At 36.1% G+C, this 18,996-nt stretch overlaps 1 protein-coding gene across 1 annotated transcript in view; it reads right to left on the bottom strand.

Moving 5' to 3' along the window:
• Positions 1-18,996, bottom strand: part of BMPR2 (bone morphogenetic protein receptor type 2) — a 184,487-nt gene that overhangs the window by 35,479 nt on the left and 130,012 nt on the right. Inside the window, exons 4-6 of the mRNA XM_045806523.2 lie at positions 3,646-3,756; positions 2,825-2,916; positions 66-296 (exon numbers count right to left, since the gene is read on the bottom strand). Coding sequence (XP_045662479.1) covers positions 66-296; positions 2,825-2,916; positions 3,646-3,756 — 434 coding nt within the window. The remainder of the gene's footprint in view (positions 1-65; positions 297-2,824; positions 2,917-3,645; positions 3,757-18,996) is intronic.

The raw sequence follows: 18,996 nt of genomic DNA, 5'->3' as shown, positions 1-18,996 counted from the left end.
AGTCCTGAAAATCTGATTGACAGCTAATATAAATGTCACTTTAATCTTTATAATAAAGAACTTACATTGGGATAATACTCCATCACAAGCAAATACTCCATGCGTCCATCTGCAGTAACTCTCTCATCTCCAACAATAAAGCGAGCAATGTTGTCATGTTCCATCAAAGGCACTCTGTAAATGTTCTTCTCATTGATAAAATTCTGACGGTTTGCAAAGGAAAACACTTTTACAGCAACTGGACGCTCATCTAAGGAACCTTTATATACTGCTCCATATCGACCCCGGCCAATCAGCTGTAAATTTGTTTTGAAGAAAGCAAGGTATTAATTCATATCACAACTGAAAAATCAAATTTTCTAGAAAAGTATAAATTCAAATGTAGACCATAGCTCTCTACTGCTTATAGTTTTAATTACTCCATTGTCAAGAAACTAATAAATTCCACATCTCATATGGCTCAGGAATCTCCTACCAGACCCAGCCCTCCCACAGATAACAACTATGAACTCTGTACAAAATTTCATTTTATTTTAATTTTTTAAAAAAGATTTTATTTATTTGAGAGAGAGAGAGAGAGAGAGACATAGAGAATGGGAGCACCAGTGGACGGAAGGGCAGAGGGAGCGGGACCAGTAGACTCCATGCTGAGCAGGGAGCCCAACGTGGGGCTCAATCTCAGGACTCTGGGATCATGACGTGAGCTGAAGGCAGATGTTTAACCGATTGAGCCACCCAGGCGCCCCTGAACAAAATTTTAAAAAGAAATCTAAAAGTGCAAGAGAATGAACAAAAGGAAGTAGATTCTGGGAGTCAACGCTTAGAAATGAATGCCACAGCATGAACTACCCATTTTTATAGCACTTTAGCCAGAGAGCAGGCTGAAATGAACACTCCGCAGTGGAGCTAGAACTGTAATAGAAAATCCATAATCTTTCTGGCCCTAGAAACCAGAGGACAGAATTAAGGGCAACCACAAATTCTGTAAAGTGAGGGGAGAATTCCACAAAAGAGAGTGAGAGAGGGGGAAACCCAATGAAGACATGAAACCAATTCTAGCTAAAGACAAAACAACTGCACTGAGATTTGAGCTTCTGCCTAAGAGATGAGTTTGCAGCATATCCAACCAAGTTAACAGCCTATTACAACAAACAATGTAAATAAACACACTTTAGAATAGCCTAACAGAACACAGGGTATCTACAATATAACATTCTTAATAGCCAGGACACAATAAAAAAAAAATAAATTCAGCAAAATGCAACGCATTCTCTTCATTTTTGGCTTCTGGAGATTTCTTTCACTTTACTGAAACATGTCAAGGACTTACCATCATTTATTTAAGGACTTTTATTACAGTTCACTCACTATTTCTAGGTTAAATTTAGCAGATACATAGAATGCCCTTTAGAAAGGTTGTATCAATATACAGTTAAATCAGCAATGTTTGGGAGTGTTTTACTCGGTCGAGGATAATATCCTATGGTTTTAATTAGTATTTTTTTTCAATTTAGTAAATTGGACATCTTATTATACATTTAAAAGCTACATTTAATTCTTTCGTGAATTGGCACTTCATGATTTTTTCCATTTTTTTATGGATTGTTTCTTCTATTGATTTATACCAGCTCTGAACAATTCTTTTTCATGTGCTGAAATGCTTTTTTGGAATCTTTTAACTTTGTGTATTATATTTTTCTCCTAAACAGAAGGTTCCTAAAATGTTTTATATAATCAAATCTACCATATTTATTATTTAACAGTCTCTAGTTTGGGGATCATAGTTTATTTATTCTAGTAAAGATCATAAAAATATTCATCATGCTAAGACTTTAACATAGGTTCTGAGATATTACCAAATGAAAATTAAATTCAACATAATATATAACAGTTGTATGTACCTATAAAAATACATAATATATGCACAGACAAGGAATATTCATTAGGCATATAGTATGGATTGCTTGAAAGCACATTCTTCTCAGAATTTCACATCTTTATTCCCATATTGTTGCAGTCTGTACTCAAAGATCATCTCCTTTCTTTTTTTTTTTTTTTTTTAAGATTTTATTTATTCGACAGAGATAGAGACAGCCAGCGAGAGAGGGAACACAAGCAGGGGGAGTGGGAGAGGAAGAAGCAGGCTCATGCGGAAGAGCCTGATGTGGGGCTCGATCCCATAATGCCGGGATCACGCCCTGAGCCAAAGGCAGGCGCTTAACCGCTGTGCCACCCAGGCGCCCCGATCATCTCCTTTCTAAATATACTCTTTACTAACTCCCTTTCCGATTTTTCTTATCTTCTTATCTGCTTTACTTTTCTCTATAGCACTTACTACTACCAGAAATAATATACATTTATTTTTTAAACTGTTTGTAGACTCTTTTCCCACTAGAATATAAACCTCAAGGGGAGCCTGGGTGGCTCAGTCAGTTAAGCAGCTGGTTGACTCTTGATTTCTGCTCAGGTCACAATCTCAGGGTCCTGAGATGGAGCCCCACAGTGCATGGGGCTCTGTGCTCAGTGAGAGTCTGCTGGAGATTCTTTCTCTCCTCTCCCTCTGTCCCTCCCCCTGCTCTCTCTTTCTCAAATAAATAAATAAATCTTTAAAAAAAAAGAAGAAGAAGAAGACAAGCCTCAAGGGGACTATCTGTACTGTTCACCTATATTCTCAGTGCTTAGAATAGGCCTTGGCACCAAACTGCTAGTTAATAAATGTTCGTGGAATAAATGGATGAATGATGTAGTGAGTGAATAAAGTTACTGTCTCAGATACACTATGACAGCAGAAAGAACAGCCTATAATATGTAAGAGCAATCTTACCTCCAACAGTTTCAGATTATCTAGGTCAAGAGAGGGTTCTGATGCTGCTGCCTCCATCATGTTCATACTGTGAAGACCTTGTTTACGGTCTCCTGTAAGAATAGAAAAAGAAGTTACTAATGTACGGTTCAATAAAATGAAGATCTTTACTACAATTTTTATTATATTTTAGTTAAAAAGAAGAGCTACAAATGGGTAGGGAGCTAGATTTATGCCCAACGTCACCAAGAGTTAAACTATTTACTAAACTAAGAATCACCTATAAATGAAGATGAATGATGAATAATAATATTAAAGCTGAATTTTGGGAGATAGGTCCAACAACAAACCTTGTTTAAAATATTGCAGAAACATTAAAGGTTTTATTAAAGTTATTCAAATGAATGAATGGGTACTGACTTCCTAAAAAACTCATCAAACCTAAAGTTCAGTAGAACTGACTAGACAGTTGGTGATACCAAAGAATTATTTATTTTTTTAGACGTGAAAATGGTATTGTGGTTATATACATTTTAAGTCCTTATATTTCAGAGATAATATTAAAAGTTTTTTACAGATAAATGATGTATGTGACTTACTTCAAAATAACCCACTACCACAGAAGGATGTGGTGAGCAGGACTATGGATGATATACAGATGTGATAATCACTGAAGATGGGTGAGAGGTATTTTGGATATTTTTGAAACTTTTCATAAAAACTAGGAAAAAAAGGTTGTTAAGAGAGAAGAATGGGAGCACAGAGATTTTGAAAAAGGAGAAAATTGATTCTAATTAAATGGTATATTTAATAAACAATAGAACAAACGGTGATATTTTTACCTGTCAGCATCCTGTATCCGAAGCATAAGGCAACTATCAAAACAGCTAATACAGAGACTGATGCCAAAGCAATGATTATTGTCTCATCTCGGTTAAATGAATGAGGTGGACCTAAAAGAAAACAAATTTAAAAACATAGTCATATTTTTTTCACTATTTTATTAAATACTGACAGAAAGGCTGTATCAATATATAGTCAAATCAGCAATGTTTTTGCATCAAAGGAAATTAAAGAAAAATTAATAATAAATCTGTGATATTACAAATTATATATTTTTAATCATACAAATGATCTTATATAGATTTACAACACTGAAACACCTGGTGGTTGTGCTTATTATTGAAATATCAACTATATTATGGAACAGCATAGGCAGAATAATAGAATATTTAAGAGAACAGTCTTCGGAATCACATTTGGTTTTAAATCTTGATTCAACACCACTCTCTCAGTGGCATTTAGCAAATTGACTTTCCTAATCATTAAGTTTTCTCATTTGTGTATTTCTCAGCACTCAGCAATATATGTAATAATCTTTTTTTTTTTTTTTTTAAGATTTTATTTATTTATTCGACAGAGAGAGAGACAGTCAGCGAGAGAGGGAACACAAGCAGGGGGAGTGGGAGAGGAAGAAGCAGGCTCATAGCAGAGGAGCCTGATGTGGGGCTCGATCCCGTAACGCCGGGATCACGCCCTGAGCCGAGGGCAGATGCTTAACCGCTGCGCCACCCAGGCGCCCCTGTAATAATCTTTTAATCTACAGTACGTTTACTGGATTTTAATAGAAACTTCAACATAATGATAATCGTACCTACTTCTAACATACAAAATAAATTATAGGAAGAAAGCTACATATAAAAATTCATTTTACCATGTGATATCAAGCCACACATACTAGGATGGCTATAATTTAAAAAAAAAAACAACCCAGACTGGCAAGAATATAGAAAAATTAAAACTCTTTTATGTTGCTGGTGGGAATGTAAATGGTGTAGCTGCAGTGCAAAACATTCTTGAAGTTCCTCAAAAAGTTAAACATAGAATTACCATAAGACCTAGCAATTCCACTCCTAGGCATATACCCCAAAGAATTGAAAACAAGTGTTTAAACAAACACTTCTACAGGAATTTTCATGGCACCACTACTTACAACAACCCAATGTGGAAACAACACAATGTTCATAAACTGATGAATGAATAAACAAAACGTACTATGGACTGAACTGTGATCCCTTAAAATTCATATGTTGAAGCATTAACCCACATTGTGATGATTTTTGGAGATGGGTGCTTTGGGATGAGGTTTAGATGAGGCCAAGGGAGTGGGGACTTCATGATAGGATTAGTGCCCTCACAGGAATAGCTGTCAGAGGGCTTGCTTTCTGTCTGTCTCTGCCATGTGAGGAAACAGTGAGAAGGCAGCCATCTGCAAGCCAGGAAGAGAGTTCTCAACACAACGCAGCCATGCTGGCACCCTAATCTTGGACTTCCAGCCTCTAGGATTGTGAGAAAATAAATTTCTGTTGTTTAAACCACACGGTCGCTTCTATTTTGTTGTGGCTGTGAAGGGTAGCAGAATATAGAACCCCAAAATAAGCCTCTTTGGCATGATTATCTTGAGCTGGATATTTTTAAGGAACACCAGACAAAGAAGAAGCTCTGAAAAACAAGTAGAAGTTACCCTTTTATAACAGACATTTACATTTATAAGAAAAATCTCCATTTGTAAGGTGTCTCCCTCTATGTACTAGGAAAAGGAAAATAACTAAAACTCTAGAAAACTTTATCAATAGAGAAGACATGGACTTAAATCTGCACAGCAAACATACACTTGTTTACTGTGCTTCTCCTAGTAACCTACCATAACTGGTCTTACCTTAACCCCCTCTCCGCCTAACTGGAGATAGTATTTAGGGTGGCGACTTGGGCCATTTCAGAGAATTACTCAGTTTTCCTGGATGTCTCCCATGTATGCAGGAAGTGTATATGTTATTAAACCTGTTACACTGTCTTTTTATTATGGGGGTATATTCTCTCAGCCAAGAACCTAGAAGGGTAGAAGAAAAATTATTTTTCCTCCCCTATTGCTGCTGGAGCAGACTGGTAGAGTGTAGTATATTTGTTACAACTAATGAACCATTATTGATACATTAACTAAAGTCCATAGTTTACATTAGCTTTCACTCTTTGTGTTGTATAGTTCTATGGGTTTTAACAGATGCATAGTGCCATGTATTCACCATTACAGTATCATACAGAATAGTTTTGCTAACCTAAAAGCGTCCCGTGCTCCACCTATTCATTCCCCAACTCCACCTCCCACTGTCTGGCAACCGATATTTTTACTGTGTCTATAGTTTCGGCCTTTCCCAGAATTTCATATAGCTGAAATAGTTTGCATGCAGATTTTTTTTTTAAGATTTTATTTATTTATTTGACAGAGAGAGAGAGAGAGACAGCCAGCGAGAGAGGGAACACAAGCAGGGGGAGTGGGAGAGGAAGCAGCAGGCTCCCCGTGGAGCAGGGAGCCCGATCCAAGACCCTGGGATCACGCCCTGAGCCGAAGGCAAACGCTTAATGACTGAGCCACCCAGGCGCCCCTGCATGCAGATTTTTGTGTAGATATAAGTTTTCAACTCATTTGGGTTTAGGTAGGACTGCTGGGCTGTATGGTAAGCCTATGCTCAGCTTTGTAAGAAACCATCAAACTGTCTTCCAAATTGGCTATGCCATTTTGCATTCCTACCAGCAATGAATGAGAGCTCCTGTTGCTCCACATCCTTGTTAGCATTAGGTGTTGACAGTGTTTTGGATTGTAGCCATTCTAATGGGTTTTTTTTAAAAACAGATACCTCGTTGTTTTAATTTGCAATACTCTAGTGCCATGATATTGAGCACGCTTTCATATGCTTATCCACCATCTGTCTATCTTTGGTGAGGTGTCTGTTCAATTCCTTTACCCACTTGAGCTGTTTGTTTCCCTACTGTTAACAGTTCTTTGCGTATTTTGGATACAAATCTTTGCTATATGTTTTGCTAATATTCTATCCTAGTAATGTCTTTTCATTGTCTTGGGATGAGGGTAGTGCTGGCCTCACAGAATGAGTTAGGAAGCGTTCCCTCTGCTTCGATTTTCTGAAAGCAATTTAGAGAACTGGCATCATTTCTTTTTTTTAATGTTTGCTAGAATTCAACAGTAAACCACCTGAGCCTGGTGCTTTCTGTTTTAGAAGGTTATTAATTATTGATTAAATTTCTCCAACAGATAATGCCTCTTCAGATTATATATTTCTCCCTGTGTGAGTTTTGGTAGATGTGTGTACTTCAAAGAATTGGTTACAAAACTTGTGAGCATAACGTTATTCATAATATCCTTTTATTACCCTTTTAATGCTCATGTAATCTGTACTGATAACTTTTCTTTCATTTCTGATTATTAGTAACATTTCTTTTTTTCTTGATAGCTTGGTTAGATACTTAGCAATTTTACCAATCTTTTAAAAAAAAGCAAGCTTTTGGTTTTATTTATTTTTCTCTATTAATTTCCTATTTTCAATTTAATTGCTTTTTTTAAAAGATTTTTTAAAGATTTTTTTTATTTGTCAGAGAGAGAGCAAGAGAGCACAAGCAGGGAGAGCGGCAGGCAGAGGGAGAAGCAGGCTCCCTTTGAGCAAGGAGCCGGACGTGGAACTCAATCCTGGGACCTTGGGATTGTGACCTGAGCCGAAGGCAGATGCTTAACCGACTGAACTCCCAGGCATACCTCAACTTAGTTGCTTCTGATCTAACTTTTATTCTGCTTATTTTGGATTTAATTTGCTCCTCTTTTTCTAGTTTCCTAAGGTAGAAGCTTAGGAAATCACTAGGTTTTATTATTTATTTATTTATTAAGATTTTTATCTATTTATTCGACAGAGAGAGATAGCCAGCGAGAGAGGGAACACACGCAGGGGGAGTGGGAGAGGAAGAAGCAGGCTCTAGCGGAGGAGCCTGATGCGAGGCTGGATCCCTGAACGCCGGGATCACGCCCTGAGCCGAAGGCAGACGTTTAATGACTGAGCCACCCAGGTGCCCCTAGGTTTTATTATTAAAAAAAAAAAAAATACACACACACACACACACACACACACACACACACACACAATTTCATCCAGTTAACAAAAAAAAAATTGCCCCCAATTTTACCACCAATGTGAACAGACAAAATACACTTAGATTTTTCATATAGTGAGGCTGCTCTTTAACTGGATCAAAAAAATTCACAAGTCCTATGACACAAAGTTTTGGGGTACCTGGGTGGCTCTGTCAGTTAAGCATTTGCCTATAGCTCAGGTCAGGATCCCAGGGTTCTGGGATCAAGTCCCGCATCAGGATTCCTACTCAGCGGAGAGCCTGCTTCTCCCTCGCCCTCTGCTCTTAGCCACCCCCCCGCCCCGACTTGTGCACTTTCTCTCACTCTCTCAAATAAATAAAATCTTTTTAAAAAAGGCACAAAAAGTTTTGCTATTTTCAAATCAGAAAGGCTGCATTTTAAATGGGTTTTAATTTTCTTGTGTAATTCAAATATATATGTTAATAAAAAAGAATCTCTATGTCTACTGTATAAGAAAATAAAGATGAAATATTGAAAATTGTAATAGTAATGTGACATTATGGAAAAACCATCTCTACAAATGAACAGCCAATGTTGTAATTCCCCAAAGAATTAAACTACACTACTTATTTGAAAAGTGTACTTTAAATTCAATCAGGAATAAGAAGTTATAAGAGATCTAATTTTATTTTAAAAGTCTATTTTTAATTTCTGAACTATGTGGACACTTTTAAATTTTAACAATTTAAAACTTTAATGTTCTTTAGTTTACATTACAAATTGAAATTAAAAATGTTACAAAGCATACATTTTCTATCCTAAAATACCACTGTATATATTTAAAAAGTACAGAATGTTTGACACAAATATGTAAATTTTTAAGGATATTACATTAAGATTTAGCCTTCTAGGTTAGAGATTCTTATGAAAATACTGTATAAAGCTAAAGTAATGTGTATTTTAATTCTATCAAACTTCTATTACAAAATAGGAATGATAATTTTCCTACTCTCTTTTTCTTGTTACTGGATAGTGATTTTAGCATTACCAACACATCTAGAAAAAGGATACAATTATGTGATAATAAATATAAATAGTAAGGTTTTCAGAAATGTTCCCACTTAAAAAGTTGTTTTTGTCACTGATTTAAGCAACAGATATTTTTTTCATAGTCTATGAAGAAGAGCAGTATCTTGAACACACTACAAATGTTAACTATATGGTACTTAAAGAAGAAATACTGTACTAAAAATTATGCTGCTTAAACTATCACTCAAACTATACTTACTGAAACAACTCCTTTAGATTATCTAGTCATAGATTTTTCAAATCAATTTATGTGAATATTAAAAAGAGAGTAAAAATAAATTGGCCTAGGTATCCCTATAGCTTTTTCACAGAGTCTGATTTTTCTGAATCTCTTTTTGAATCTAACATCTATGTTCTGTTGTCCATACATTTCTCTTTTAAATTTACATATAATTGACATATAACATTATATTAGTTTCAGGTAGGCAATATAATGACTCTATACACGTTCTTTCTTTTGTGCCATTAAAAACATAATTGAGGGGTGCTTGGGTGGCTCAGTCAGTTAAGTGTCTGCCTTTGGCAAAGGTCATGATCGCAGGGTCCTGGGATAGAGCCCTGTGTCAGGCTCCCTGCTCAGCTGGGAGTCTGTTCCTCACTCTCCCGCTGCCTCCCATACTCGTGCTCTCTCTCACTCGCACACTCTCTCTCAAATACATAAATTCTTAAAAAAAAATCATTGAGAAGAATAATACAGCATTTTTTTTTAAGATTTTATTTATTTATTTGAGAGAGAGACAGCGAGCATGAGTGGGGGTGGGGGAAGGGCAGAGGGACAAGGAGAGGGAGAAGCAGACTCCCTGCTGAGCAGGGAGCCCGATGTGGGGCTTGATCCCAGGACCCCAGGATCATGACATGAGCCAAAGGCAGCCACTTAACCAAGTGAGCCACACAGGCGCCCCATCATTTCTTAAAAGAGTGCTTTCCACCACCATCTCTGGAATTTTCTTCCCAATCACTGACACCCACTCTGAAAATTTTAATGCAGGTTCTTTCTTTTCTTTCTCTCTCTTTTTCTTTCTTTTCTTCCCTTTTTTCATTTCTTTTCTCTCTCTCTTTCTTTCCCCTCCTCTCCCTTCCTTCCTCCTTTCATTTCTTCCTGCCTGCCTGCCTTCCTTTTGAGTGAGCTCTATGCTCAACATGGGGTTTGAACTCACAACAAGATTAAGAGTCCCATGCTCTACTGACAGAGCCAGCCAGGTACCCCAATGCACATGCTTTCTTGATCATACCAGAAATTGCCAATGGGAGACTGCATGTTTTATTTTTACTCTTTTTATTATAAAAGCTTCCTTCTATACACAAAAGTAGAAAGTACATAATCTTCAAATACCCAACAGTATACCTCAGCAACATCAGTATTGTAGAGTTTTCAAATGATAGAACTATGATTTCCTCAAATGGTCTGCTGACAGAAACACTGAGGGGCTGATGTGAAGTGTATAGTCTACCAGTATAACAATCAAGTTCACATGTGTGCAGATGACAAACACCATATTTAATCAATTTTAATATGTCATTTAAATTTAATATGTCATCTAAAAATCGCTTAAGGTGGGATACATCAGACAAATGATTATTTGATAATGTTTTTCTTAGTGGTAGGAAAGCAATGGTAAGTCTTTCAATTGATGGCTATATAAATAGGATGAAATGATATATCACATCAGATATGTTAAAATGTGAAAAAAAAGTTACTTCCAATTCTGTTTAGGGTAAAAAAGATGCAAGCAAATTTTACTTCCACCCTAATAACAAGTCAAGACATCTAATAAGACACCTAATAAACCAACAAAATCATAGCCTTTTCTTTAAAGTTCATTAAGAGCTAAGGACACAAAGAAACCAACGTATTTAAACACTAGTATGTGACAACCCCTTTCTAAGAGAGAAGAGACCTAAAACTGCCTTTATCCTTGGTGATGCAATGAGTGGAAGAGGACACCACCCACAGACATGAGTAGGAAGAAACAGTTGAACATTTAACAAATTCTTAAAGCATAAGAGTACCAGATAGCATGACAGCTAAGAATACCCAGGGGCTGTGAACACAAAAAGAGCTTGCAGTTACCTACCAACTCTTTTCTACAGGCCTTTACCAAGTACTCACACGTATGAATAGAGGCAGGCCAAAAGAACTGAGAGAACCCTCTTATGTGTAGGTACAAAAGGCCTGCTAAAGTCTGAGAATAGGGCAAGAGAGCTGAAGCAAAACTTCTGGGCATGCAGGCTTTCACTGATTACAAGACAGTGTCCACCTGTGGCTAGGCAAGGGTTATTAAAGTTGAGAGAGCTCTTTCCTGAAATGCCGAAGTATAGGGCCTACCAAAGGCTGAAGGCAAAGGAGAACTAAGAGAAATCCTATAAACACTGAGATCCCAAACCCTACTGAGGTAAAGGTTCTTCCTGCCCTCAAAGCATTTGAAACCTATAATGAAATGAATCAAACTGAGGCAACAACAAAGCCCAGATACAGCTCAGCTAACAGACTATGTTCATTTAGCCCCTCATGGTAGTAGCTTGACAAAATAGGGTATATCCTTTTCTGAACATAAATATTTATTTTAGACTCTACTTTTCTTTTGTCTGCAATGTTCGTTATTCAACCAAAAGTCAAAAGATGTGAAGAAGAGAGAAAATATGGTTCAATGTCAAAAAGGAAGTCATCAACAGAAACAACCACTAATGATGAAAGTATCAGAGGCCTAAAAAATAACTATGATAAATGTGTTAAAAACATAGTAGAGGGGTGTTGGGTGGCTCAGTCAATTAAGCGTCTACCTCCAGCTTGGGTCATGATCTCAGGGTCCTGGGATCAAGCCCCACATCACTGGGGTCCCTTCCTCAGCAAGAAGTCTGTTTCATCCTCTCCCTCTGCTCCCCCCCCCAGCTCACATACTCCCTCTCTCTTTAATAAATAAAAATCTTTAAAAAAAATAGTGGGAAAAGTGGACACATGAATGAACAGATGGAAAATGTCAGATGAGATAGAGAAATTAGAAAAAAGCCAAACAGAAATGTTAGGAATTAAATGTATGGTAGTAGACCTAAAGAATTCTTGTGATGTGATTATCAGCAGAAAAGACACCACCAACAAAAGAATCAATAAATTTGAATACACATCAACAGAAATTATCCGAACTATATCATAAAGGGAAAAAGAGAGGAAAAAATAGAGAATCCAGTATTTATGAGACAATATCAAATGGCCTAATATACATGTAATTGGAATCACAGGAGAGAGAAACAGGAAATAATATAGAAGAAACACTCAAAGAGATAATGCACAAGACTTTTCCAAAACTGGTGAAAGACATCCACCCATAGATTTAAGATCAGTGAACCCCAAGCAGGGATAATTGCAAAAAAAAACTTACTGATGTATATCCCAGTCAAAGTGTTTAAAATAAAAAAGTATTTTTCCAATCTACATAGAATACTTTAAACAAGATTGTAATTATTATATCCAACTTTGTGGTCTGGTTCTTTTCAATTAACAGTGTCCTATATCATTAAGAATCCTTTAAGATCCCAATTTCTGTTGTTTATACTTAACTGACTTTAAAAAAAAGCTTGTGAACATCTTTCTGTCTGTTCACTTAGTGCAAATCTTCTGTTTATTAAATTTTTGACTGCTTATCAATTACTAGGAAGTTGTGTTAAAATCTTCTATTATAATTAAGAATTTATTCTTTTAGTTGTATCCATTTTTGGCTCATATAATTCAAAGCTATATTACTAAGAAGAGATTCAACACAGGGGTCATCTGGGATGTTCTCTTTCTTGACATGGGTTTAATGATATTTTGTGTTAAACTGTTTTACATGATATGTTTTACTATAAAATACTTATGCGCAGAAAAAGACTAAAAGGAAATGCACTAAAATGTTAAAGATTTTGAGCAATTTTTATAAATGTATTTTCTAAATTTTCTACAATTAATATGCACTATTTTTATTCTAGGCAGAAAAAAACCAACAACCGTCATTTTTAAAAAAGATTTTATTTATTTGAGAGACAGAGAGCACAGGGGGGGGGGGGTTGCGGCGGAGGGACAAGCAGACTCCCCGCTGAGCAAGGAGCCCAAAATGGAGCTCGATCTCAGGACCCTGAGATCATGACCTGAGCCGAAGTCAGACATTTAACCTACTGAGCCATCCAGGCATCACAGCAATCAACATTTTAGAAGAGCTCACCTCTTGCTCTCTAGGGATTCACAGTGTAGTACCAGTTTTCATGTATGAGTTGTCCTTTTTATTAGTGGGATACAGAATGTTCCTGCTTTGCTATCATTGAAGAATTATCTAAATCACTACGTTGAACACCTGAAACTAATATTGTGTGTGAACTACACTCAAACAAAGAAAAAATTAAAATAAAAAACAAAGAATTATCTTCCAGCATCCTACTTTTGGTGTCTCAGCTTCCCTTAAAGTCTGAGTTTAGAAATTCTAGTATCTGATAACATAAGATTTACTAAAGAAACAAAAATCTTCCTTAAACTCTAGGCCAAACGAACTGTAATAAAATGATAGTTTTCAACTTACTTTCCTTTGTCTACAAAATATAAATATGCCACAGGCATCTTATCAACTTCAGAGCAATTTCATATTGTCACCTACTTTATATTAAATGGCCAGGAGGTTTACCCAAAAGATAAGCTATTATCCTCTGCTCGCTCATTATTCCAAAATATTAAAAGATCAGATTACTAAAACAGGTATATAATAAATCAAATGCACTGGGCTATCTAAATTTCAGAGGAATCATCAACATAGGATAATCAAATGATTTCTTTAGAATGAACTACAGAAGTAAATAAGGGGAGGGAGACAAAACCACTTAAAAGATGTTGTTAAGTACACGTAAACAATTTTGTATAATTGTGGACTGTTGAAAAACCATGAGGCAGATAGGCCTCATGAAGGCCTGATATGAAATCAAAAGGTCTGGGATGCTGTTTATGAGAGAAGCTTGGGGCTGATCATGAAGCCAACAAGAATAACTGCAAACAACAGATTCCAAAAGGAATAAATGCTTTTGTAAATCAAGGAATGTTCCCCATGTGTATGCCTATTCAAATAGCACCCTGTTCAGCATTATCTATGTTAATAGCTTTGTTAATGACATCTCCAGAATACAAAATAATGACTGACATCCCAAATACACAATTATGTCCCTTTTCTTCTGCAAAAGATCCATATTTTATTCAGTATAATTAACAAGCATGGCCCTATCTTTAAAATAAAATAATGGGATCAAATTCTTTATGGATAGCACCCATTAGAAAAAAAAACAACAACAGGTCCAGCAATCTAAACAAAAAACCCATCTTATTCTACAGTGGAATTCAATATATTCTGCAGTTATTATATGCTCTTCTACAAAAGGAAATTCTAAGTCACTAAAAAAGATGAGAAAAGCTACACCCAGTCTTAAAAATGATAGTTGAACCATAAACAGAAGTTGTAGAGGGTGTGATTTAAACATGCTTCATAAGAACATACATTGATGGCTTCCCAGAGGAATTCTACCAAACATTTAAAGAAGAGTTAATACGTATTCTTCTCAAATTGTTCTAAAAAATGGAAGTGGAAGGAAAACTTCCTAACTCATTCTACCAGGCCAGCAATACATTATTTCCAAAACCAGACAAAGACTACACTAAAAAGAGAATTACAGGCCAATATACCTGATCACCGTGGATGCAAAAATTCTGAACAAAATACTAGCAAATCAAACCCAATAGTACATTAAAAGAATCATTCACCATGATCAACTGGGATTTATTCCTAGACTGCAAGGTGGTTCAATATTCACAAATCAATCAATGTGATATACCACTTTAAAAGAAATGATAAGAACCATAAATAGATGCAGAAAAAGCATTTGACAAAGTCCAGCATCCGTTTTTTTTTTTTTTTTTAAGATTTTTAAGATTGATTTATTTATTCGAGAGAGAGAATGAGACATAGAGCAGGGGGAGGGGCAGAGGAAGATGGAAAGAAGCAGATTCCATGCCGAGCATGGAGCCCTACATAGGGCTGGATCCCAGGACCCTGAGATCATGACCTGAGCTGAAATCATGAGTAGGCTGCTTATTTGAGCTACCCAAGTGCTCCCAGCATCCATTCTTGATAAAACCCCTCAACAAGGGACACCTGGCTGGCTCAATCAGTTAAGCATTTGACTCTTGATTTTGGCTCAGATCATGATCTCTGGGTCATGGGATGGAGCCTTGTATGGGGTTCCGCACTCAGCGGGGAGTCTACTTGAGTTCTCTACTTCTCCCTCTACCCCTCCCCTGCTTGCACTCTCTCTCTAAAGTAAATAAATCTTAAAGAAAAAAAAAAAACAACAACAACACCTCAACAAAGTAGAATAGAGGGAACATATCTCAACATCAGAAAGGCCTTATGAGAGACCCACAACTAATATAATCCTCAATGGGGAAAAACTGAGAGCTTTTCCACTATGGTTGGGAAAAGACAGAGATGTCCACTCTCACCACTGTCATTTAATGTAGTACTAGAAGTCCTAGCCTCAGCAATCAGACAACAAAAATAAATAAAAGGCATACAAACTGGCAAGCAATAAACTTCCACTATTTGCAGACAACATGATACTCTATGTAGAAAACCCAAAAGACCCCACCAAAAAATTGCTAAAACTGATACACAAATTCAGTCAAGTCACAGGATACAAAATCAATGTATGGAAACCTGTGGCATTTCTATACACCAATAATGAAGCAACAGAAAGAGAAATCAAGGAATTGATCCAATTTACAATTGTACCCAAGACCGTAAGATATCTAGGAATAAACCTAACCAAAGAAGTAAAATACCTGTACTCTGAAAACTATAGAACGCTTATGAAAGAAATTGAAGATGACACAAAGAAATGGAAAAACATCCTATGCTAATGGATTGGAAGGGCCATATGCACCCCAATGTTCACAGCAGCATTGTCCACAAAAGCTAAATTGTGGAAGGAGCCGAGATGCCCTTCAACAGATGACTGAATTAAGAAGATGTGGTCCATATATACAATGGAATAGTATTCCGCCATCAAAAAGAACGATTTCACAACATTTGCAGCAACATGGACGGGACTGGAGGAGATAATGCTAAGTGAAATAAGTCAAGCAGAGAAAAACAATTATCATATGGTTTCACTCATTTATGGAACATAAGTAGGAAGATCGGTAGGAGAAGAAAGGGAAGAAGAAGGGGGGGTAAACAGAAGGGGGAATGAACCATGGGAGACTACTGACTCTAGGAAACAAACTGAGGGCTTCAGAGGGGAGGGGGATGGGGGGAATGGGATAGGCTGGCGATGGGTATTAAGGAGGGCACATATTGCATGGTGCACTGGGTGTTATACGCAAGTAATGAATCATGGAACATTGCATCAAAAACTGGGGATGTACTGTATGGTGACTAACATAATAAAAATTATTATTAAAAAACCCCATAAAAGACCCCAAATAGCCAAAGCAAACTTGAAAAAGAAAAGCAAAACTGGAGACACAATTCTGGACTTCAAGTTATATTACAAAGCTGTAGTGATCAAGATATATGGTACTGGCACAAAAACAGACACATAGATCAATGGAACAGAATAGGAAACCCAGAAATGGAACCATAATTATATGGTCAACTAATCTTTGACAAAGCAGGAAAGAATATCCAACGGAAAAAAGATGGTCTCTTCAAGAAATGGTGTTAGGAAAACTGGACAGCCACATTCAAAGGAATGAAACTGGACCACTATCTTATACCATATACAAAAATAAATTCAAAATGGATGGAAGACCTAAATGTGAGTCAGGAAACCATAAAAATCCTAGAGGAAAACACAGGCAGCAATCTCTTTGACATGAGCCATAGCAACTTCTTACTAGACAGGTCTCCTGAGGCAAGGGAAACAAAAGCAAAAATTAATTATTGGGACATCATCAAGATAACTTCTACACAGTGAAGGAAACAATCAACAAAACTAAAGGGCAAGCTTTGGAATGAGAAAAGATATGTGCTAATGACACAGCTGATAAAGGGTTAGTATCCATAAGAACATAAGTGCTGGTTTTATTTGGAATAAAAGGCAAGATAGCCTTGAATGATATCTTCTCCTGTGCATGTATATATAGATAATCCATGAGAAAAACTACTAGAATAGAAATGTGAGGTACTACATTCTACATTATGCCTAACTGAAGACATTCTTAAGTAGGGAACTAGTGGAGAGTCAAAAAACCAATGGTGAGGAACTGGAACTAAAAAGCTTTGAATAATCTTTAACAGGGAACATAGAAAAAGAGTCTGCCTTCCACATGACTCGACTGTTCAGCTGTGGAGGAAGAAACATGTGTACCAGGAAAATCTCTTTGATTTACAGATACAGCAGCTAGACTGATTTCTGAAACAGGTGGATTAAGTAATGCATTAATCAATTCATGTACATATAGAGGTTCTTTAACAAATATACTTTTCTTCCTAGTGAATATTTTTTCCCTATTGAATATTTTAGAGATATATAAACAATATACTCAAAACTAAGCTCATTACCTTCACCCATCCTCCAAAAGGGGCAATTTCCCTTGACTTAATTAGCATCACTGAAAAATGATTAGTAAACAGGTAAAATTGCTGGAAAAGAGGCCAATGAGTACCTGCAATTAAATATGTTTTTAAACTTGAAGTATTTTGTATAAAATGCTCTGAAAAATACAATGTACATTTTTCCTGCCTTCTTAAAGTAGATATATTAAACCACATTTCTTTTTGCATGACTAGGTATAATTCTGAATATCAGTTAGTCTATAGTGATAACTCTTAGGACCTATTAGGGACTCTCAGACCATTGAGTTTTTCTACAGAATTGCATCTTATTTCCAATTTTTCTGTCTTATCCTTTGCCTGCTCTTTTTGATGTTGTCAATGTACTTGATTTAATGTTTCTTATAATCTGGACTAACTTGTTACAAAGGAATGTAAAGTGTAAGAAAACAGACTAAAAAGACTCAGATTTTTCTTAAAAATTAGATGACTTTTAATACAAAAATTCTGTAGCATCCATCTGGGCTGCTTATCATGAAGAATCTTACTTCATTGTTACAGTCCTGGTACATGAAATTAGATGTTATCAGAATTCCAATGAAATTATGATTCCCAATCTTCCTTTCCAGCATTTGGTGTGGGAAACTGCACAGGATGTCAAAACAGATCTGCACTTCCAACGTATAGTTACTGGTGCTTTGCAGTAGGCAAGGGAAGCCTGTCTGGTTATCCTTTTTCTGAAGACACCAACCTGTGTGCTAGCCATGCCAAATGTGTAACAAATATGCCAAGGTAGCATGCCACACATGTAGAGAATGTGCTTTAAGAATCAACTATGACAGGAAACATTTCATCTTCAAAAACAACAACAAAAACCCACTTCTCTTCCTTTCTTCCTGTTATTTGTAGTTCTAATGTTAGACATTTTTCTCCCATAGGGTTAAAAGATACCTATCTAAGTATATAACTAAGAGTGGAAAAATAGAGAACAGAAATCAGGTACTGTAGTTTTTCCATTTTCATTTATATGTGAATTTTTAATATAAGTGAGGGGACAGAAAGCATTAACACAAGTCAAACAGTTTCAGGGAACAAGTTTCAGCAGTTTAACTTAACAACAATTACAAATAAACCTGCAAATGTTTCTGGATGGTGCCAGCATTTGGATTTTTAAAGAACAAGGAAATTTCTTATTGACAGCAACTAAGAGGTATTTGTAGCATTTTTATCATATAGTAGATTCCATCCATTCACTATACTTTTCTGAGTTGTCCTCCATACAAATTAAGTACATGTTTTTAATGTTGTTTGTTTTCTGTGCTTTTCCTGTAAGTTTGTTATTAAAATGAATTTAAAACTAGTTTTTAAAAAGTGGTTATACTAGGTAACTTTTAAGGTCTAATTCTAAAATTCTGTATGGGTCTTCTACTGTTTTTTTGAAGGTTCAGCATTGTCTTTGCTCTTAATCTTAAATTTAAAAAAAAGTAACATAGCTTTTACATAAAAATATTTATTCAAAATCTGATATAGAAATTATTAATTTATATAGCAGTGATGATAAAAAGTGTTAAAATAGATTTTTAAAACATGTTAAAAACCTAGTAATG

The sequence above is a fragment of the Ursus americanus genome, chromosome 1 (assembly GCF_024610735.1).
Source record: "Ursus americanus isolate L20-20 chromosome 1, mUrsAme1.1.p, whole genome shotgun sequence".
Taxonomy (NCBI): domain Eukaryota; kingdom Metazoa; phylum Chordata; class Mammalia; order Carnivora; family Ursidae; genus Ursus; species Ursus americanus.
Note: the sequence above shows the minus strand (reverse complement) of the source record. Positions and strands in the feature narration are given on the sequence as shown.